Source organism: Hevea brasiliensis, chromosome 18 (assembly GCF_030052815.1).
Source record: "Hevea brasiliensis isolate MT/VB/25A 57/8 chromosome 18, ASM3005281v1, whole genome shotgun sequence".
NCBI classification, from domain to species: domain Eukaryota; kingdom Viridiplantae; phylum Streptophyta; class Magnoliopsida; order Malpighiales; family Euphorbiaceae; genus Hevea; species Hevea brasiliensis.
In genome coordinates, this window is record NC_079510.1 from 48,388,164 (window position 1) to 48,410,723 (window position 22,560).

The following is a 22,560-nucleotide window of genomic DNA, read 5'->3' on the forward strand; positions in this document are numbered from 1 at the left end:
CGGATGATACCTGAATTTATGGTAGGTAAGTACTCAAATTTAATTTATAAAATTAAATCTTATTGTTTAATTTAAATAATATAAAAATTATTTACATTAATTATTATTTTATTAAATTAAAAAAATTATTTTCATAAATTAATAATTCTAAGAAAATAAGTTATGAGTCGTTAAATGTTAATATGTACAGATTGAATTATCAAAACTTAGTTAAAAAGAAAATAATTAAAATTTTTATAATAAGTGTTAAATTAATAAAAAAAATATAATTTTTTTTAATTTAATAAGTATTATATTAATAAAAATAATTTAAAAATCAACTACTCAAGTTTTTTTAAATTTTATGTTATTTAAATTAAGATTAAAAATTTTATATTATTTAAATTAAAAAATAAGAAATTTTATGCGATAAATTAAAATTTATGGTATTTTTATGTAATTTATCTAAAATGATAATAGTAATAATGTTCATTAAAATAATAAATAATAATAATAATAATAATTAAGAAGAACAAGAAGAAATAATGTTGAAAGGCAAATACCCTTGACTTTGAGCATAACTCAATCGCAGATTCAGGACTGGACCAAATTCACATATTAATAATCCTTATCATTATTATTATATATGAAATTTGACCTTATAAACTTTTTTATAATATCTAATATTACAAGATTTAATAGAAAATTAAATAATTTAAATAAAAAATTTAAAATTATTCACCTCTCAAATTATAATAGTGCTAATAATTTAAAAAAAATACTAATAAGTATTTAGTATGAGATTATTAAAGATAATTATTTTTTTTTTATCATTTCTCCAAAATTTTAATTTAGTATATTCCATTTTTTATAATCCCAAAAAATACAAATGGCCTAGGAGAGAAAACACGTCGTTTTGATAGGAGAAACGTCAGCCAAAGGTCCCTTGAACAGCTCGTTTTCACTGTCCGCGCTCTCGTGATTCTCGAATGACTCACTCCCACTCCGATTCTCCCTCCATCTTTATTTCTCTCTGTGTTTTAGTTTAGTGGGTAGCTGAGGAATTTGGTCTTAAACAGTGATGAGCTGTTAGATACTGTAATTGATTTTGTTCTTGTGAATTTTCAACTAATTTAGCAGAAGATGAAAGTTGATACTTTGATATTGATATATGGTATTGTGCTGGGAGTTTTTTGTATACCTTCAATTGCTAAATCTGCCGTCCCCAAAGACCAATTCCTTGGAATCCCTCCTCAAGGTCACTTACCATCTGTTCTCGTCAACTAAAATTGGCTTCTTTTGTTTATGATTTTTTTTTGTTTTTATTTTCTTTATTTTTTTTCCTTTTTAATTTTTCTGCTTTTTTTTTCTTTTTTTCCTTTTTTTGTCACTTGGTGGAATTTTCGGATACCCAGATGAGAATTACTACAAGATATCATCAGAGACGATAAAATGTAAAGATGGTTCCAAGAAATTCACCAAAGCTCAGCTCAATGATGACTTCTGTGATTGCCCTGATGGCTCTGACGAGCCAGGTTGGTTTTTAGAATCCGTGCTTCTTGTTTTGTTGTCCTTTTATCGAGTCATATTGGCCATATGGGTATAGTATTTTTCAGTTTTTTTCAGTTGGGTTGCTGCATCTCCCTAGTGTTTTAGATTGTGAATAACCGGAGCTATGGATATTGTAGTATATCAATCACACTATCAAAACGTTTTTATCTATACTTTGGCGGATTGGATACTTTGTTTTTGCATGGAAAGTGTAGTTAGTTTCTTCTTGGGGAGCTTTCTTTTTACTCTTGCAATAGCCCTTGCATTATCTCCTTAATCTTTGCTCCATTTCTTTCTTTCTTAAAACGAAAGCCGCATTGCAGTACATTTTTTCTTTTCTATTTGTATTCACTATATGTATATTGTTAATTGTAGGCACATCAGCTTGCCCAGGGGGGAAATTCTATTGTCGAAATTCAGGACATATTCCTGTTTTGTTATTTTCATCCAGAGTCAATGATGGGATCTGTGGTAAGTGTGATGTTGGCACCTTGTGTAATGATTTATTCGAATTTATAGCTCTTTCTCTGTTTGTTTTAAGTCTTCTTTGAGTGGTTTCCTCATCCTTTTGATTCAGAAGCCAGATTAGGAAAAAAAGGGAGCACAACTGTTAGTACTTGAAAATGCTCAAAGCAAATATTATGATCACAGGTTGCATTGGCAAGACAATCGTATCTGACAAATTAGAAAATATTTATTCATAGGAGTTGTGCACATATTGAAGGAGCAATCATCACCGGAAACTTGAATGATGTCGTCTCATTAACAATGATGAATTGGTCTATATTTTACTTTTTCTGGAATAGAAATGCTGCTAGAGAAGCTAGCTTGAAGCCAAAGTTTAATGTATATATTTTTTATTTATCTTACTTCATATTTGTATTTGTTTATCTAGTTCTTTAGAGGGAATTTACTGTTTTTCATGAACATGGCTGCTATATTGAGCATCATCAGAATGAGGTGAACCTGAGAACGTAACCCAAAGAAATTAGTTAGTTATAACAACAACGAAGCCTTAATCCCAAACTAGTTGGTGTTGCTTATAAACCTACCACAACCCTCCTCCTTTATCCGAGCTTGAGACTGGCAATGTTTTACTAAGCTCACATAGGTGGAGTTAAATTATAGCTAGCTAGTTACTTCTATATCTTCATGTTTACCTTTGTAAACTAGGTCAGGAGGTTAAAGTTATGGAGCAAATATGGGTAATGATGAAGAGATTTAGGGCCCAGCACATAAGAAATATCTTACACTGCCATTCTGTAGCATGTATATGTTATCTTCTGTTGAGCATGGAATGAGAATGGGAAAAAGAAAAACGAATTGTTGAGGATACACTTAGTTTACCATAAGCAGGTAGGTAATTGAGATGCCTCAAATCTCCTTTTTGAGTTATTTCTCTATGGCTAGATTTTATCTTGTTCTGATAATTTCTTGGATATATCCCCAGCTGTGCTCTCTGCCTCCTTTTTTTTTTTTTCTTATTTTGGTGCAAAAAAAGGATGCACATCCTTTATTTTCCTCTTTGTATGTATTTTACTGGCTTACCTTGCAGACTGCTGTGATGGGAGTGATGAATATGATGGGCAAGTTTTATGCCAAAATACATGCTGGGAGGCTGGAAAAGTAGCTAGAGATAAGTTAAGGAAAAAGATTGCAACTTATAAGGAGGGAGTTGCTTTGAGAAAGCAGGAAGTTGAACAGACAAAACTAGCAATTGCCAAAGATGAGGCGGAACTATCAAAGTTAAGAAATGAGGAGAGCGTACTGAAAGGGCTAGTTCAACAGCTTAAAGGTATAATTTGGTCCATGTTTTGCCTTTCAACAACATTTCTTCTTGTTTTGCTTATTTATTTCCTGCCATCATCTTCATTCCAAGTCTTTCAGTCACTGACTTGAGTTGCATTTACAGATAATATTTAGTCTGCCAAATGCCATACTAAATGCAATTGAATTGAAATGGTTCCAAATGTGTTATGTATTGAATAAAGAATATGTGGACATAGTAAAACTTAGTTTTATATATATATTTAGAATCCCTGTAATTAGCTAGGTCTTTATTTAGCTTCCTTTTATGTTTGTAACTCACCCTATATAAATAGGGAACCTTGTATATGTTTAAACACATAAGGAATAGAGAATTTTCTCCAAATTTACTGTTCTCAACATATATATATATATATATATATATATATATATTATGCATAAACACATGAATATACTTGTAAAGGTGGTTGTTTGGTATTTTGTAGTATATGCTATGCATATTATTTTCTTTTTTTCTCCCATATAGAGCATAGAGAACAGATAGAGAAAGCAGAAGAGAAAGAACACTTACAGAAAGAAAAGGAAGAAAGAGAAAAAATTGAAGCTGAAGGAAAAGCTAATAGGGAGAAAAGTGGAGTTGAAGTGGAAGCTCAACAAGAAAAAGGAGAGGCCATGGAGAAATCTAATGTTGGAGACAATCCTGTGGAATGTGTCGATGATGATAAAATTGGTGTGCTGGATGAGTCACCTTTGGATCAGGTGAAATTTCCTTTTGAAGCTCAACTTTTGTCACCCTATATATGAACTTGCACATGCATAACCTCTTTAGTTTTATGCTTTTTATATAGTTTGTTGAGGTTGTATAAGTATTTCCAGTTTCAATATTATGTTCTGAAAGCATGATTTCAAAAGGTCAATATTTGAATATTTTAACAAAGCTGAGATGAAGATACTATTCGTACTCAAATAAAAAGTTATTCTGGAATACATATAGATGGTTTGATTGGGTAGATATCTGCAATGCACATATATTCTAGATTGTTTAATCTTTTGTTCAATGTTTATGATACCATTGAAAAATGGATGAAGTCATTCTGCCTGAAATTGATATATTGGAACTTCTCTTGCAACTTAACTCAACTAAGGTGGTTTTGGTTGAAACTAAAATTAAGCACTAAAAATTTAAGGTTGGACAATTTTAGCATAGGAATAATTAAAGCGCTAAAATAACTGAATGAATAAATGTTAAAATTTCAACTAAAGCTGATTACTTGAAAAATACATCCTGTTCTTTTCTATTCATTGGCATACTGGATTAATCACTGAAAAAAAAATCCTTATATTGTTTCCAATTTGCAACCTTGGCCCATACTTTAAAACTAATTGATTCTAGGCTCTAGCCTACAATTTAGTTGTTGGATGCAATCGTAATTAGAGTCATAAGGTCACTTAGACCTATTTAACTGCTTGTAAAGTCAATTGACAAACAGACACACATATTATAAGATATTTGATGGCCTATTATGTACAAGTCCATCCTTTTGTGGACCCATCTGTAATGCTCATATTGAAAGATAATTTTACATACATTTAAATAGATTTCTATGGCATGGCCATGATTACACCTCACAACTAAATGTTCGCACCACAAATTGGATAGGAAAATAAAGACAGTATTCTCAATCCTTTTTGAAAAGGTTTTTATAGTTCTCATATGGGTCCCAATTGGTTGAACACATTGACAACTTTCTGTGTACACAATGTTCTCTGAAAAATACTTCTTCCACTTAAAATGAGCTTGGTTTAGACCTTAGTGAAATGTATATGGTCATAACTTCAAAGAGTCTAGCTAATATTGCTTAATGTTTGTGCCCTTTCAATAGGATGAGGTTGGGGAGCATACTGATTATGCAGCTGTTGCTGAAATAGCTGATAGTTCCAAAATTGAAGGATCACCAGTAAATGAAGTGAAGCAGGTAATGAATGGACTATGAATTTGTGAATGAATTATGTTCTACCCAACTAAGTATTGCTATCATAGCTCAAACGTTTGGAACTATGACACAATATTCCTTCTTAATATAGCATGTGGCACTGGTGGAGGAAAAGTCCATCTCACCTGAAAGCAAGGATGGCTCTGCAGTTCTGAGTGAAACTGGTCATGATTCTAAGAGTGAGGTGTCTCATGATCAAGCTGTGAAAGTGGTAATTGTTTTCCTTACAATAGAAAGCAGTAAACTGCATTCCTTTTTCTTTTTTTCTATTCTTCAATATTGATTGGAACTTCAAGTTTAAGCCTTTGCTCTTATTTGAAGTTCTAATATACTGTTTTCTAAAATATTTGGTTCACTTATGATATAACTTCAATGAGTGGATTTCCAGCTATTTTCCTGGTCTGCATATGTTTGCTTGATCATGTTGATTCATTTGATTATCTTCTATTAGTTTGCCAAGAGGAAATGATTAATATACAACACTGGCCTGGTATAAGCAGCTTATTTTTAAAATATTCATTAATGCCACTGTTTTGGGGACACAAAACAGTGTGGACCAGTAATGCTATACAGTACCTATGCTACTGCAAAGTTGTTATGTATTATAGAAGAAAGTATAAGAATAAAGTGTAGATATGTGTTCTAGAAGGTTACTAGTTGGCTGGAGTTGTAGTTGAGTTTGTTAGAAAGCTAACTGAATCCATTAATTAGCTGGATAAGTCAGTTGAAGCAGACTAGGCAGTTCAGCTGACTTATCCAGCTAACTAACAGACTCAGCTTTCTAACAAACTCAACTACAACTCCTGCCAACTACTAACCTTCTAGACACGTATCTACACTTTTTTCTTAGGCTTTCTCCTATAATACGTAACATTGTTCTCTTATAAATTAATTGACACTATAATTTTATACTTGTAAAGATAAAAATTAAACAAAGAAGATATAAATGAGAAAAAGAGGCAAGTGAATGAATTACGGACATGATCTGCATTGATATGAAGTTAGAAGACTGTTCATAAAATTTTATCAGTTTTCTTTGCTTTTCCTTTCTTCTCTATCTATTTTCTTGTTTTCCCCTGGCTTTTGACGTTTGCAGCTACTTCAACCTTTTGTCTTGTAATTTTTCTTTCAAAATTTTTGTACAAGCAAAATAATAATAATAATCATAAGGTGTTCAAATTCTATATTGGGGTGATATTAATTCTTTAAAATGAAGTTGTACTGCATCTTTTTTTAAAACCAGAAAGGGCAGTTGCTTCCTTTTCATCCAGTGTAGCTTTGTCCCTGCAAACAACTTGCCTAATTTATTTTACTTGTAGATATAGCGTTTCGTTTATAATGTGCTTTTGTTAATGTGCTTTTTTTTGGCTTAGTAATAAAATACATCGGTGCTATTATCGTAGAGAAGATGGCTTCACATTAAATTTTAGCCAAAAATAGAAAGAAAAATTAGATCTTAATGTACTTCAGATGTATATTTATAAGTCTCTTGCTGGCATATTTGGGGACGTTAAATCCTTTCCCAAGATTGTTTGTTATGTATTCTATTTTTGGATAGTTTTTTCCATCTGCAGAAATATTCTCAAATTTGGAACATTTCTTGAAGTCTCTCAATGTTCTTGAAATCTAAAAAAATTACGTACCTAAGACTTGATAGTCTTCCTGTCATGGTACCCACAGGGCAATTATGCATCTGAAAATATTGAAGGTTTGTCGAAGGAAGAGCTGGGCCGCCTTGTTGCTTCTCGTTGGACAGGAGATTCTGGGAGGGAAACTGAGGGAGTTGAAAATTCTGAGAGGCAAATTCAGGGAGTTGATGTTGCAAAGGATAATAACAATGAAGACATGACACCAGATGTGCATGATAAGGAATATGATGGGTATGCTTCAGAAACTGATGATGAAATTGGAAAGTATGATGATGTTACCACAGAAGATGATATAGACGGGACTTATGAAGAGGATGCTCATGATCATGCTGGTTTATCATACAAATCTGACCCTGAGGATGAATTAGATTTGTCAGGTTTGCAACTGCCTATTCCGTTTCTTTTTTGGGTCAATGTTGTGTTTTACAATCTTTTTTTTTTTTTTTTGTATTTTTTTAGATATACCAAGAAACCCATCTTGGTTGGAGAAGATACAACAAACTGTTAGTAGCATTCTGCAAGCTGTTAATTTCTTCCAAACTCCAGTGGACAAATCAGGTACATTTCAGAGCTGTGGTGGTGTAGTAACATAAATGTGGGAAAAGAATATGTAGAAATCTCAAATCTGGTCATCTGTTACCTTTGGTTTCTTTAGAGGCAGCTCGTGTACGCAAGGAATATGAAGAGTCCAGCACCAAGTTGTCTAAATTACAGTCAAGGATATCAAGTTTGACACAAAAGTTAAAACATGATTTTGGTTAGTACATGACAAACTGTATCTCTGTGCATCTTGCAGCATTAGCCTGCCTGGTTTCATAAGCTGACCGTAAAGTTTAATGTTGCAGGAACAGAGAAGGAGTTCTATTCATTCTATGGTCACTGTTTTGAAAGCAAGCAGAACAAGTTACAAAAATCCACTAATTTAGATTTTTATCGTACTCTTTTATTTGAAAGTAGTCTAAACTGTTATCATCCGTTTATCGTACCTTTGACAATTCAAATTCTTGCTTCAGGTATGTTTACAAAGTATGCCCTTTCAAACAAGCTTCCCAGGTGGAGGTCCATACAACAACTCGTTTGGGGTATGCAACCATGAGAATAATTTTTTTTGTTACATTAGTTGTGTGCCCAATTTTCCTTCTGTTAGGTATCATTAGAGCAGCTGAAGATGGGATCAAGTTATTCAATATGGGTAATATGTTTAGGATCATTCTAGCTGTGCATTCAATGGTTTTTTAGTTCTTAAGCTGTTCATTAGTTTAGGAACTACATTAACTAGTATCAGTAGAATTGGGTGGTCATAGGGGGCTAGGACTATCAGATGATCAAATTGCTAATCTAGACTCTAGAGTAGCTGCTATTCCTGATGAGTGCATTGAGTTTCTCTTATTCGCCTTTTCTCTCTCTATTTGCCTGTGTATCTGTCTCAAATTTACTCATTTTATATGTATCAACTTGTTGACATGGTATTTTGTCTCTACATTTTGTTGTCTAATTTAATAGGCATTGGGACAAATTTGAGGATTTGTACCGGTCCATGATATTTTCAAATGGTGACAGGTGCTGGAATGGGCCTGATAGAAGTTTAAAGGTATATGCATTGTTTTGTTTCTATGAAACATTTTATGATATAGACAGCTAGTGCTCTACTTTAATTGACATGGCCTATATTTGACATCCATTCTACTTAAATCCAGTAGTTGACATAATTCCCTGTTCCCCCATCCTTGTGTCTGAAGTAGACTAGGTATCGGAATCATGTGCTTTGCAGGACTTCTATAATGGCCAAACTTTCACATACTTGTCTTTCGATGGCTAAAATTGCAACACATATGTGTAGTTCTACTCAGCTGATGGACTCCAAAGTGCTTCTTTATAACTCTAGCTCTTTGTTAACTCCAAATCTGGCCAAACATCATGCCACAAGTGATATCCATTTAGATATGATTTATCAATTTCTTCACAAGCAAAAGAAAAACACAATAGCTCTAGATTGATCCTTAGTTTAGCCTAGCTAAGGGTGAGCATTGTTTGGTCCTTAGATATGATTTATCAATTTCTTCACAGTCAAAAGAAAAACACAATAGCTCTAGATTGATCCTTAGTATAGCCTAGCTAATGGTGAGCATTGTTTGGTATAGAATTTTATCTTCTTCTTCTTCTTCTTCTTTTGCTGTTGCAAGTGTATTTGGAGTAAAGTCCCTCTTGAGAGAAAGTCTGGCATTACATTCAGCCAAAAGAGTTAATAAAAGCACCAATTGAAATGGATGTTAAGAAAGAATAGGTTCAATGGCTTTTCTAATATCTGCAATTTTGTATGTCCTATTATAGGTCAAGCTGAGATGTGGGTTGAAAAATGAGCTTACAGATGTGGATGAACCAAGCCGATGCGAGTAAGAAACTGTCATAATGTGTTTGCATATGCATATTGCATACTTGCGTGCTTCCTCTTTCTGTTCCAAACTCTTTAGTTTTGACATTGCAGATACGTAGCATTCTTATCTACCCCAGCTCTTTGCCTGGAAGAAAAGCTTAAGGTACAATTCACCTATAAAAAGAAAAGCTTTTACTCTTTGACTTAGTCCAATAGATTGAGTGGATTCTGAATATTACAGGAATTGGAGTATAAACTAGACTTGATGAACAAAGAACAACCACAGGGCCATGATGAACTCTAAACTGCCATCATGAATCACAGCAAATGGTTTTGTAGAGGATGTTAACCGCGTCGACTAATATTGGGACAAGTAGTTCATTTGATCTTGAAATATTAAGAGGTGCAAAATGCATTCTATCTGGGCAGTTATTTAGAAATTCTGAGCAATATTTCAAGTGGGCTGCTGAATCTTTTATGTAACACTTCCAATTCTTTGAGGACTATAGGAAAATTGAGACTTGAGAGTCATTAGAAAATGTCCGGCTCATTTAAACTGATTTTGAAATCATTGATGCTCCAATACTTTTATTGAACTAATGCTTAGAGTTATTACAATAATATGGATAATAGTAGAAAACATTATCATTCCTTTTTATTGCGGTTTCAGGAGAAACTCCACATTTTATTGAAAATGAGTTTAATAATTATTAAATTAAATATTTATATTTAATTAATAAATTAAGCTTATCTTTGTGGGTAACAATTATGCTGGTTATTCTGTGTGCATTCGAATCGGGAAAAGAAAACATTGTTGTGTGGGTAACGACTCACGGGGCAAGAAAGCGTAAGATCAGACCAAATGCCGGAATTAATGTCCCTCTGTCACTTACCATAATGGCTGATGAGTCATAACCATCTCCAGAAGTCCAACTAAATATTATAGAAAAAATCAAAAATTCAAATCTCAGTAATTAATTTTTTAAATAAATTTTCAAATAAATGAAGTATAGAGAGAGGGAGGTAGGAGGTAAAGTTTCTCTAGTTTTTCTTCCTTACTTTGCGCTCTAGGCATTTTTCAGTGCCGATCTTGCAGCTTCTCCTGCCCTTACTGGGCAAGGGGAGCTTCTCTCTTTGGCCAGTGATGGGTCGACCCTCCCCATAGCCAAGTGGGTGTAATTAATGTTTTGTTAAATGGTACTGTGGCAAATTGGAGCTTCATTAGAGAGAGTACGGATTTGAGTTTGTTGTGTTTGGTGTTATTGTTTGTTAGATTTTCTTTGCATGCAGGTTTTGGATCCTAGGTTGAGGCGTAAGGGTTACTCGGTTGTTGTTTGAAAGATTGAGCCTCTTGAGGCTAATGATTGATGTTTTTAGGGGCAACGTGCCTCCTAGGGACGTTACTGGTGCCCAGTCCTTCAACGGCTTAAAGGAGCTCTACCTGCCGTCCATTGGTCCTCCTTTCGATAAGGAATTTTAGTCAGTAGGCAATAACCGTTTAAATCCCTCTAAAATTATATGAATTTCTTGTATTCTTTCTCATTAAGATTAGGGTGGTGCGTGGTGGAAGGCAGCGATTCTTCTCTACTTTCTCTTCTCTACCCGTTTCCTTCTTAAAAAAAAAGGATCGGAGTTGTCCAAAACCTAAGGTTCTTAGTTTTGGGCCTATAACCTTATTTTTTTTAATCTTATTTGAGTCAATCAAATGAGCATTTTTAATCAAAATTATTTAAATTTATATGAGTCTTAAGTTCAGCTTTAAACCTTATGTTGTATTTTCAAGACCTTTAGTGGATTCTTCTTTGTATTAGGCATTGGCCATTATTTCTGCAATAAAATTTTATATATCTATTTAAAAAAAAATCAAATAATTTGTCTTTTAATTCATTAAAGTATATATACATAAAACTCCTTTTTCTGGTGGGCCAAACCATTTGGAAACTGCCTGTCGTTTCATAAAAAACCGAGGCGCAAAACAAATGCTGCCGCAAGAGCTCTCGAATCCTTGCCCTTATTTTACGTCTTCTTCCTCAAGGAATACTAGTTGTCTTCTTAAAAATCAAACCTTTCCCTTGCCAATCACATAACCCATCTCTTTTCTTTCGCTTTCTAAGTCTCTAACTCCCTTCTTATATCTCTCACGTACACAGCTCTCTCCATCTTCCGCGATAACAATCCGGGTCTTATTGTTTTCCTTCTTTTTTGTACCCTTTTGCCAATATATATATATAGAGAGCCATTTTTTAGTGATATCAGAAATGAACAACGGCGAAGCAGAGGCTGTTATAATGGAGGAGAAGCCCAAGACGAAGATTGTTTGCACCCTTGGACCCGCATCCAGATCTGTGCCTATGATCGAAAAGCTGTTGAAGGCTGGCATGAACGTCGCTCGCTTTAACTTCTCTCATGGATCTCATGAGTACCACCAGGAAACCCTTGACAATCTCAGGGCCGCCATGGTTAACACTGGGATTCTCTGTGCTGTCATGCTTGACACCAAGGTATATATATGTGTTTATCACTTTTTTTTTTTGTTCTGTTTGACTTTTATTCGGGATTTTTGCATCTGGGTATACGCTATTCATGTTACTTATCGATGCTGCATATCACTGTTCTTGGTTCGATATTGATTTTGTTTCCATCTCTGTCACCTGTGGATGTAGCATGCATGTCTTTATTTTGAACTTTCTGTAACCGGTTTTTTTCCCCCTTTTTAATGCAAACAAGCGGTTATTTTTATGTTTGGTTCATTTATATGATTATATTTTTGATCAATTTTGGGATTTCTGGGAGGCTGTGTTATAAATTTCCCGTTTTAAACTGGGAGTCGGCTAGCTGTTTGTTTACATCAGATGCCAGTTTGTTTTTTTGTAACTTGAAAAACCGATTTGTACTAATTCTTATCAGTTTCATAATTGGATCTGGCACAATTAAGGATCCAAACAAAGGGTAAATTATTTGTTGAGTAGTTGGTAATTATGCATTTCTAAACAGCTTCTAAAGATAATAATCTAAGGAGATTTATGGAATAGAACTGTGTTAACAATTGTTCTTGGTAGAACCAGAATCTAAGAAAACTACAACTGACAAATACCGCAAAAGGGAGAAAATTAAAGACTCACATATTTGGTGAAAATGCATCTAAATAAACCATTTTGGCATACACTATTTTTTTTCTTGAAAACGGAAGAAAATCATGATCTTTCTTCTATGGGAATCTTTTTATGGTTCCCTTTTTCATTTGTTCCATTTCAAGCTCTTTATCTAAAAGCTAATTAATCTCTCAAGTTGTTCATTTTGTTACACGCAACAGGGACCAGAGATTCGAACTGGGTTCTTGAAGGATGGCAAGCCCATCCAGCTTAAACAGGGTCAAGATATCAGCATATCTACTGACTATAGTATAAAAGGTGATGAAAATATGATTTGCATGAGCTACAAAAAGTTGGCTGTGGATGTCAAGCCTGGGATGGTTATACTTTGCGCAGACGGCACAATCTCATTTACAGTTCTATCATGTGACATTAAAGCGGGTTTGGTTCGATGTCGGTGTGAGAACTCTGCAGTTCTTGGTGAGAGGAAAAATGTTAATCTTCCTGGAGTGATAGTGGATCTTCCAACTTTGACAGAGAAAGACAAGGAAGATATTTTGAAGTGGGGAGTTCCCAATCAAATTGACATGATTGCTCTATCTTTTGTACGAAAAGGATCAGATCTCGTTGAAGTACGGAAGTTGCTCGGGAAAAATGCTAAGAATATCCTTCTCATGTCAAAGGTATGTCAATTATATCCCTGAATTGCTTTGATTTTGATGGTGATGTTGCATACTTAAATGTAGTGAGAAATTATATCCAAACATTTACTTGAGCTGTTGCTCTAAACTTAGTGTTATTTTGAATGACTTGACCATGAATTTGTTGATATTCAAGGCTTATTGGATATCGAATTTACATATGTTTGGAAATTTTTGAATGAACTACTATGAATTGCTTTATTGCAATCTAGAGTCTCACATTTCACTTGCATTTACTTTTACGTCTGTTTGTTAGGTTGAAAACCAAGAAGGGGTTGCTAATTTTGATGATATCTTAGCAAATTCAGATGCATTTATGGTTGCACGTGGTGACCTTGGAATGGAAATTCCAATTGAAAAGATTTTTCTAGCACAGAAAGTGATGATCTACAAGTGCAATATTCAAGGAAAACCCGTTGTTACTGCAACCCAGATGTTGGAGTCCATGATCAAGTCACCCCGACCAACTAGAGCTGAAGCCACTGATGTTGCCAATGCAGTTCTTGATGGTTCTGACTGTGTGATGCTGAGTGGTGAAACAGCAGCTGGAGCATATCCAGAGCTGGCAGTTCGGACAATGGCAAAAATATGTGTAGAAGCAGAAAGCACCCTTGATTATGGAGATGTCTTCAAACGAGTCATGGAACATTCACCTGTGCCCATGAGCCCATTGGAGAGTCTGGCATCTTCTGCTGTTAGAACAGCCAATTCAGCAAAAGCATCTCTCATATTGGTCTTAACAAGGGGAGGAAGTACCGCAAAACTGGTGGCTAAATACCGACCTGGCTTGCCAATTTTATCTGTGGTTGTACCTGAGATTGAGACTGATTCCTTTGATTGGTCCTGCAGTGATGAAGCTCCTGCAAGGCATAGCCTAATTTTTCGTGGGTTGGTGCCAGTTTTATATGCAGGGTCTGCTAGGGCTTCTCATGCAGAGACAACGGAGGAAGCTTTAGATTTTGCTATTCAACATGCCAAGGCAAAAGGACTATGCAAGAATGGAGATTCTGTGGTGGCTTTGCACCGAGTTGGAACTGCATCCGTAATCAAGATTATAACTGTGAAGTGATCTTATTAGAGAACTTTTGTTCCAGTTTCTTGCTTCTCATTGGTCAAGGATGAGGGAAAGACGTTGCTGATTATGTCAGTTTTTCTGGCGCCCCCCTTTTCTTCCCCTTTTCCCTTTCATTTTTCCTGTTTTGAAATGAACCTCAATTATCAGCAATATCATGTTGTTATGGTTGCTTCGATTTTTGATTGTAGAACTAATGGCCTGTGCTGGGATGCATCCCAGTGAGTGAGATTGAGACTTGAGAAATTACGTTTGTTGTGCAAGAAACTGTCATTTCCTTGCCCTTTCAATGTGCGATTCCAGAAGCTGCATTTTCAGCTGTGCAAATCCTTCCTTCTAAATTCTAACATCTTTCATCCATTTTCAAGATGCAAACAACCTTGAAATGACCCTTTGGAAATAGTTATTTCAAGAAAAAAGAGGAGTTAGTCTTTGCCCCTCTAGCCACTCGGCCTGGAATTAAAACAACTAGGATAAACTTTTAGTTTTAAACTAAGAATTATAATAGGATTTATTATATAATTAGAATTATTTTTAGAATTAAATTTATAATATATTAAAATTTTATTTATATTATTAATATTAATTGATGCGTATAAGAATATTTTTATTTGTCGTAAATTTTTCCATTTTTATGTATTATAAATAGATAAAAAATTATTTGACTAAATATAAGTCTTAAAAAAAAAACTAAAAAAAAAAACTAAGTATAATTTATTTTATTTATAAAAATATTAATCATGTACTACATTGCACATATTGAGGACTAATTAAGATTAAATTCAATATGCTAATACCTATAATGAAATACTTCAAATATTCCGCAAAAGCCATGAAATTAATTAATTATCTAAGCACTCCTTAAAATTAGTTGGCTTTTCTTTTTCTTTTTTTTTAATAGTAACGGACAGAAGACATCACATAATTCACACATTAAAAGAATAAACATATATATATATATATATATATATATATATATATATATATATATATATATATATATATATATTAATTTTTAAGAATAATTTATAAATTTTTTCTCCTAATTTTTAAGAATAATTTATAAATTTTTTCTCCAAATTTAGGAGGAACAAGAGAACTGATAGAGACACCGCTGCCATGTGTTTTCAGATCCGCGCCCGAGGATCATACAACGGATACCATACACACAAAGTCAGGCTCATATGTACATTTTGTGCTCGTCTCTTGCCGCGAAAAACTGTCATAAAGATCTACTTTTCTATGGTTGGTTACCTCTTGCTCTTTGTGCTGATGGTTATTTATGACTAGTAAATGGTTATGATAGGTTTTTTTTATTTTATTTTAATTTTTTTTTTAGTTCCCAATTGAATTTTGATTTTGATTTTGATTTTGTTCCCGATTGAATTATGATAGTTATTTAGTTATTTATGTTTGGTTAAGGGTTTGATTTTGTTGGGATTTGGGAGTTCAGGTAAAAAGGAGCTAAAATGCAAGCCAAGCTTAAGCCAAATCTAAACCTAACAAAATCTAAATGAGCTATAAGTTTAAAACTTGTGAAAATCTATGGAGCCGAGTTAAGCTCTTTAAAAACTTGACCTTGACATTGATAGCTTGAATTCCCGCACTAAGTTCGCACAACTCCCAAATCCGAACAAACCATTGATGCAACTCAGGTAATGCAAACTATTTCCATTCAATTTCATTAAAAATCAGGTTTCAAAAAATAAAAGAAAGAAAGAAAAAAAAAGAATAAGCATCGAGGAAAATTTACTTGAGAGTTCGTAATTCTAAAAACGGTAATTAATCAAATTTCAGGAACTCTTCAAAATAAGAATGTTATTGACGGTTGGACCTAGAGATAGCCTGGCCAATTAGACTGCACCACATGCCAAACTGAATCGCTTTGCCTGTACGCTAGGCTTAAATAGTTTGATACCGCACCAAATTCAGAGCTTCGAAAGACCTGCACGCATCCTTCGCTTAATATCGCATAATGGACTCACATGATGCCCACTCAAATTGCAAAAATGGCAGAACCTTTGACTTTACTATCATACTCTTGCAGAGATTGAACAGGCAGTTCTTTCAACTCAGAGATTGGCAGCTATCATCTTGGCGGAAAATGGCAAGAATTAAAAAAAAAAAAAAAAAAAAAAAAAAAACTGTACAAGCACCATTCTGCACACAACTGGCCTCATCAAGGAATTCATCCTCAAAACAATAACACTATGGAGTGTGACTTCAAAGCCTGATATTTCAGAAATACCAGAATCTAATTCAGACAGCCTGAGGCTCGCCTATGGCATTCTCCTCCTGCAAGGGCTAAAACTAGTTAGAAGCAATGCATAAATCAGCATAATGCCACACGTTACACACACACACACACACACACATATATATATAAAATAAAATAAAATAAACTATGAAACTTTCTATACACAGGGCAAGCATGAAAATATTACCAATGACAGCCAACGGTTTAATATAATTAGGCTGACTCTTATTGATTCAATTTGGAAACCCATGAATGACTCGTAAATAATGACTTGCAGTTAATATTAAACCAAGAATGATGGGTTCAAACCCATTTTTAATCCTTCTGCAAAAGAAGCAGCAGACATCTGAGGTTCAAACTCCAAAGTACACAATACTGGCACTAATATGCCTCTCAAAGAATCACCATAAATCTACAAATATCAGAGTACAACCACAGTAAAATCAACCACTGTCTTACGCAACCCCACATATCAGCATGCAACCATTGCTACAATTGACAGTCGTCATAAACATCCACTTATCAACTTCAAAAGAATAATTTGTTCAGCCATATCACTGTATGAGAAATCTGGAATTTCTACTTCAACAAAATATTTTTTGTGCATAAATATGTGACAACAATATATATATATATCACAGCATGCATTGACTACACATAACAATCTTCCTTACTGAAGAAGCAAATATATGCCTGATCATATTAATAATAACAGATTCCACAAATTGAAAGTATTTATTGTTATAGTAAGAACTTGCAAGAACCACCAACTATTGACAGCATGACCACAAGTTTCACTGGAATGGTTTAATGTACATGTAATAGAGAAATGCAGAAAGAACCCAGTAGAATGACAGTATGCATTCAAGTAATGAAAGAATGCAACAGAAAACCCCAAGATAAACGAGTAAAGTGAAAGCAAGAAATTCAAATTCCAGCTGATTTATTAAAAAAAAAAGTTCTATTTCAATTTGGTTGACTTTTGAACTTCAGGACAGAAATTAAGCACTGATTTTTTCAGAGACACAGATAACTGATCACAGATACTTACATCTATGGTCTGGAAAGATCTGCCTATGGACCCCTTCGACTGAGAAACTTCAGCACTAGAAGTGGATCCATTGTCAAGAATACTGGAATTTTGATCCTACAAAAAAATAATAATAATAAAATAACAGTATCATACAAATCCATATTAAATTACAGATCCCTTCAAATACAAGAAACGAGATCACTTGGATTCCAAGAAATCAAAAGTACAGGAAAGCACTGAACTTCAATAACTATACAAATGCCGGTATGACCTGTAGAGCAGATATCCACAAACAACAGGTTGCACATGCATATTACATTTCACGTGCATACTACATTTCAATCACTCTCATAATATATGGAAATAAGCTCAAATTTTCACCTTACTTCAAAGTTTTCTCTATCATTTACATCTGTACAGGGACAAGTCATCAACACACAGACACACACATGTTTGATATTAAAGAAATCTACACTTTGGTTGAGCATTCAATTTGGTCAATGTGAGTGCATGAGAGAGGCTTCAAGTAGAAAAACAAAAAAGTAACAATTGATTTGATTGAGTAGAAGGAAAGAGGGCAGCTTTGTTCCTCACATTTGGATGGCATTGAAAGTGAAGACAGGTTGCTTTTCTTCATTTTTCATTTTAGCAAAATTTGTAGTCTAAATTTGTTGGAAATGCTGGTCTTACATTCCCTTGCAACTCCATTCTTTCCTTACAATCTCTCCTAACCCAAATTGAATAGATCAGTTATGGTCCCAGAATGGCGGGAAATGCGAACTTCTTCCTTCCTATCTTTGGTGCATTTCCATCCAAAAAGATGGGAAGGAAAGTCACCTCTTCCTTCCTATCTTATCCCTCCCAGCATTTCTTTCCTTCAGCCCTTCCCTCAAACCAAAAACAGTGTAAGAGGTTTGTCTTTGGCAAGTTAATAGCAAGTTTTTCAATAGAATTAGAAGTATCTACACAAAACTAAGAGCGCAACAAAATTCATAACCTAAAAGTTGAAAGCAAACTTGGAAAAGCATCCAGGGCATGTTAAATGGGCAAGGGTTATAACTATAATGTACCCCATGTATATATCTATTGTTCCGACCATCTTCAAATAGGGATGAGTAATAAGCTGGATCATAAATGGAGCCTCCTAAAGCAACATCAGAATCAGAGCATTCTCTTGCTACAGCAGGAGTTACTGGGCTCAGGAAGCTACTTCTTAAATCAAAATCAGCTTCTCGAGGACCAGTACTTTCTACATAAGAAACCCCCAATCTGTAAATCTGAATCCACAACAATGAGGATGACAGCCTCACAGAAAACCCAACAATTTGCATTGCTAAAGTGAGTTTCACCGAAAAGATAAAGAACATTCCATATTTCTCTGAAGAAATGCTCCTGCAGACAAAAATTAATGCTTTCAGTTAATAGATTAGAAATGACGATCCGTAATTGCATGATTCATAAATTTAAGGGAAAACGAAGGGAAGGAAAGGGTTGCAGTCCCACATAGTTTCTACATTGAATAATTATTAATTCAATAAAATAAATCCTATATGAAGTAATGACCCATAAAAAAAAATCAAATAAATAAATAAATAAATCAGGATGGCATCATTGATGCTATATAAAAATGAAACGGTGATGAACTTCATTCAAGTTTATAAATAATGAACAGGATGAATGATCCCAAGAAACACTTAACAGAAAACACAGCCAACAAAAGAAAGTACATAGCAGATAAAATAAGGAAAAGGAAATTGTTTGAAAAAAATTACCAAATATCATGAGTGAAGAGAATGAACCAAGAAATATCAAGCAAAATAGAACAAAAGAGAAGAACGGCGTAGGTCCGACCCAAACTCTGACTGCTACTCTCGATAGCGACCAGAGCGAACAATGCGATTCCCAAATTGATCAGCAACACACCGTTGTACAATGCCCCAAGAGAACCAATCAAAGCGCACCCAATCTGTAAATGACAAATCAAATCCATTTCTTGATTAAATTAAACCCTAATTACGACAATAATGACTATAATTAGAGCTAATATCCATGACTTCGAAAAAAGAAAAAAAAGAAAACTCAAATTACAAATAATGTATGCAAAAGAGAGAGTAAGATTTTGTTACCTGAATATAAATGAGGATGACAGCCAAGTACTGAAGCCTATCATAATCGCGAAGCCAATTCTGAACTCGATCTTTTAATACACCACAAAACATCATACGACCTCAACCTCCCTAATAATAATAATAATAACAATAACAATAAAATCAATCGCTTCTTTTTCTTTTCTTTTCCTTTCCTTTCTTTTGATTCCAAACAAACAAGAAAAACCAGAAGAACAGATCGAAAGTGGCGGGACTACATCACAGAGTCTATACTTACTAGCTGCTTATCAATTACGAATACAACTGAAAGAGCTATCCGTTATTGTTAGATGGGTTTCCCCTACACGACCATTCACACGTACTCCTCACGTGATGTAAGCTCCAAGAATTAAGATTACTTATTAATTATTATGCTTGAGAGAAGGTTAAAAAGTTAGTATTGAATATTAATATGAAAGAATAATAATTGCTTTTATTAATATATGCGAATTCCTAATAATTAATTAATTAATAGACTAATTTTACTCTACGCTAAACGTTTTGACCATTGGGTAGGTGTGAACTGTGAGGAGCATATGCTTCGTATGCTCTCTCTGTAGCAATAGCATATGCTCTATCGTTTTATTTATTTTATTATCTTTTTTAATTTCTCAGCATATTAGCAAATTATAAATCGTATTTTAAGCATAATAATATTTGCGTAGTGTCGAAATATAATAAGTCATTATAGCTAAATAAATTTTAAGATTTTATATTTTTATATTATTATATTAAATTAAATTTAAAAAATTATAATAATAAATTAATATTTTTTAATATATAAAATATTATGATTGATACTCGGATCTTCACTATCCGTGTTAGTAGTTAGACACTTATCTTATAATTTTTTTTATTAATTTTTTTTAAAAATGATATTATTTTTTATTAATTAATTAAATACGTTTATAATTAAATTGAGCCGGACGTAAGAAATTTCCCTGTGGAAAATAATTAGACGATGTCCTTTGTCATGTGACCATTAAATGGAGTCCGTAAATTTATGATGCCTTGCCTGCCCTGCAACTGAATTCTTTAATTATTCTGCCATTTTTTTTTTTCTCAATGTTATCATCCCTTGGAGCTTTTCTATCGATATCCCCCCATTTTCCAAAATGTTCAATAAAATCAAAATATATGTGCCCTTAATCGCGTGAATTAATCTTGTTAAACTTTAGTTCAGAAAAACAAAAATTTTAAGTAAACTCAATCAATCTATCATGTCATTTATAAATTAAATTAATTAAACAACTTTATATTATTAATATTTTTTATAATTATATAAATATTAAAAAATAAAAATTAAATTACATATTTATTCATAATTATATTATTAAAAAAATTATATTACTTTAATTTATAAATGACATGATAAACTTAGTTTACCAAATAATTAATTTAAAAAATTAATTTCTAAAATTACTTTTATATATATATATATATATATATATATATATATATATATATATATATATATATATATATATTTTCCATTTTACAATATCATCATTCATCTTGTTAGTATATTGTAATTTTATTAAAATGTATTTTATTTTTATTAATGATATAAAACATAAAATATTTATTTGTTAAGAAAAAATCACATTTTTTTATGTGTGCAATTTAATATGATAAGATTTATTAAATAATAATTGCTTATTTTACAGTTACATCTTTTAAAATTATTTAATTTTTATTTATTTCTTTTAATAATAAAATAAATTATATAATGTAATAAATCAATAATTGTACATTTATTTTCAAAATAAATCATATGATATAATAAATTAATAAATATATATTTATTTTAATAATAAAATATATAATAAAAAAATTCTGAGTTTTAGGAGATTATCACCAGATTTTTCAAATTAATTGCATGCCCAGCTGAGGAGGATCGAATGGAGATAATACTGGCGTATCAGTTTTCGCTCCTGCACTTGTTAGTGTGTTTTGTCTTTCTTTATCTCTGTCATTCTCTTATTAATTTTAACATTTTATAGTTGTAGGATTTTGGCAATTTGGCTGCAAGCAAATGCTAGCCTACAAACATAAAAGCCATGAATCATGATATGTAGACCTTTTTATTTTGTCTTCCATGCAACAAATTTTATACTTTCAGATTGAATTCTCAATGATGAAAGGTGTAGTTGTGCTTTTTATTAGCTTGTGCGTTGAGGAATTGCACTTGGTTGTGGAGCCATTTCCCTCCGCCTGTCATATTCAAGGCCCCCAGTTTACATCCTTGTCAATTTCCAGGCAAATATGATATCACCTCTCGGAATTTCTGCTAGAATTTATAGAAAAAAGAATACTCACCTATAATCCTTGATTTCCACTAATTTTAACTTTATTAAATATTTAATCTCACATGAAATAGTAAATGACTTATAATTTGATCACGGATAAATATTAAATAATAAAAAATTATTGTATACGTCTGGAGCACATGCTCTCTTTATATAAAATCACGAATTTTTACCTCTATAAATATAAAAAGATAAAAATTTATATTTAAAGGAGCATTATTTTTTAGTACTCGATTTCTATTTTAAATTAATCAAGATGAAATGTCTAAATTTTGTATTTTAATTTTTCGTATAAAAGTTAGATTTGATGTGCTTATAAATTTAAATTATTAAAAACAATTAAAAAAAACTATTTATATACCAAACAAGAAAAAAAAATTGCATTCTTTTTTAATAATAATTGCTTTTTTTTTTTCCCAAAACAACCCAAATACAGTCATAGTAGTTGAGAGAAGCGTTAATGAATGCATAGAAACTGTGCTTTCTGTGTGAAATGCAGAACTGGGGTTTTAGGTGGGAAAGGGTTATGGGTTCTATTGCTGGGCCTGTATAGTGGGTTGGGCTCTTTAATGTAAAACCATGCCTCAGGTTTTGTAATGTATCCAATGAATTTTTATGCAATGACATATACATTC

At 32.9% G+C, this 22,560-nt stretch overlaps 3 protein-coding genes across 4 annotated transcripts; 2 read left to right on the top strand and 1 right to left on the bottom strand.

Moving 5' to 3' along the window:
• Window positions 1-891: 891 nt before the first annotated feature.
• On the top strand, window positions 892-9,972 carry LOC110673634 (glucosidase 2 subunit beta). Of its 2 annotated transcripts, none has more exons than XM_058141162.1 (16): window positions 892-1,237; window positions 1,395-1,514; window positions 1,906-2,001; window positions 3,086-3,325; window positions 3,824-4,056; window positions 5,181-5,273; window positions 5,383-5,502; window positions 6,972-7,317; window positions 7,400-7,498; window positions 7,596-7,697; window positions 7,786-7,843; window positions 7,954-8,022; window positions 8,444-8,531; window positions 9,272-9,333; window positions 9,426-9,477; window positions 9,556-9,972. In XM_058141162.1, the coding sequence occupies exons 1-16, from the start codon at window positions 1,123-1,125 to the stop codon at window positions 9,616-9,618; spliced, it is 1,956 nt and encodes a 651-aa protein (XP_057997145.1). In that variant the 5' UTR covers window positions 892-1,122; the 3' UTR covers window positions 9,619-9,972. The 2 variants fall into 2 exon arrangements, with proteins under 2 accessions (XP_057997145.1, XP_057997146.1); XM_058141163.1 differs by having other exon boundaries at window positions 5,181-5,272; window positions 5,394-5,502.
• A 1,218-nt stretch (window positions 9,973-11,190) lies between these two features.
• Window positions 11,191-14,506, top strand: LOC110673635 (pyruvate kinase, cytosolic isozyme). Its single transcript, XM_058141164.1, has 3 exons — window positions 11,191-11,815; window positions 12,628-13,089; window positions 13,364-14,506. Exons 1-3 carry the CDS (start codon window positions 11,573-11,575, stop codon window positions 14,174-14,176), a joined length of 1,518 nt encoding a protein of 505 aa, XP_057997147.1. The 5' UTR covers window positions 11,191-11,572; the 3' UTR covers window positions 14,177-14,506.
• Window positions 14,507-15,946: 1,440 nt separating this feature from the next.
• On the bottom strand, window positions 15,947-19,914 carry LOC110673643 (uncharacterized). The gene is made up of 5 exons (XM_021836779.2): window positions 19,596-19,914; window positions 19,242-19,435; window positions 18,540-18,861; window positions 17,488-17,583; window positions 15,947-16,474 (listed from the first exon to the last, which is right to left on the bottom strand). The coding sequence occupies exons 1-5, from the start codon at window positions 19,689-19,691 to the stop codon at window positions 16,439-16,441; spliced, it is 744 nt and encodes a 247-aa protein (XP_021692471.1). The 5' UTR covers window positions 19,692-19,914; the 3' UTR covers window positions 15,947-16,438.
• Between the last annotated feature and the right edge of the window lie 2,646 nt (window positions 19,915-22,560).

What these genes read in the sequence shown, in the direction of transcription:
- LOC110673634 (XM_058141162.1), top strand. Translation starts at nt 1,123, where the DNA reads ATGAAAGTTGATACTTTGATATTGATATATGGTATTGTGCTGGGAGTT. An exon ending in ATGAGTCACCTTTGGATCAG is followed by an intron (nt 4,057 to 5,180) that starts GTGAAATTTCCT and finishes CCCTTTCAATAG; the next exon opens with GATGAGGTTGGGGAGCATAC. An exon ending in TTTGAAAGCAAGCAGAACAA is followed by an intron (nt 7,844 to 7,953) that starts GTTACAAAAATC and finishes TTCTTGCTTCAG; the next exon opens with GTATGTTTACAAAGTATGCC.
- LOC110673635 (XM_058141164.1), top strand. Translation starts at nt 11,573, where the DNA reads ATGAACAACGGCGAAGCAGAGGCTGTTATAATGGAGGAGAAGCCCAAG. An exon ending in CTGTCATGCTTGACACCAAG is followed by an intron (nt 11,816 to 12,627) that starts GTATATATATGT and finishes TACACGCAACAG; the next exon opens with GGACCAGAGATTCGAACTGG. An exon ending in ATATCCTTCTCATGTCAAAG is followed by an intron (nt 13,090 to 13,363) that starts GTATGTCAATTA and finishes TCTGTTTGTTAG; the next exon opens with GTTGAAAACCAAGAAGGGGT.
- LOC110673643 (XM_021836779.2), bottom strand. Translation starts at nt 19,691, where the DNA reads ATGATGTTTTGTGGTGTATTAAAAGATCGAGTTCAGAATTGGCTTCGC. An exon ending in TCATCCTCATTTATATTCAG is followed by an intron (nt 19,436 to 19,595) that starts GTAACAAAATCT and finishes TGTCATTTACAG; the next exon opens with ATTGGGTGCGCTTTGATTGG. An exon ending in CTCTTCACTCATGATATTTG is followed by an intron (nt 18,862 to 19,241) that starts GTAATTTTTTTC and finishes TTTTGTCTGCAG; the next exon opens with GAGCATTTCTTCAGAGAAAT.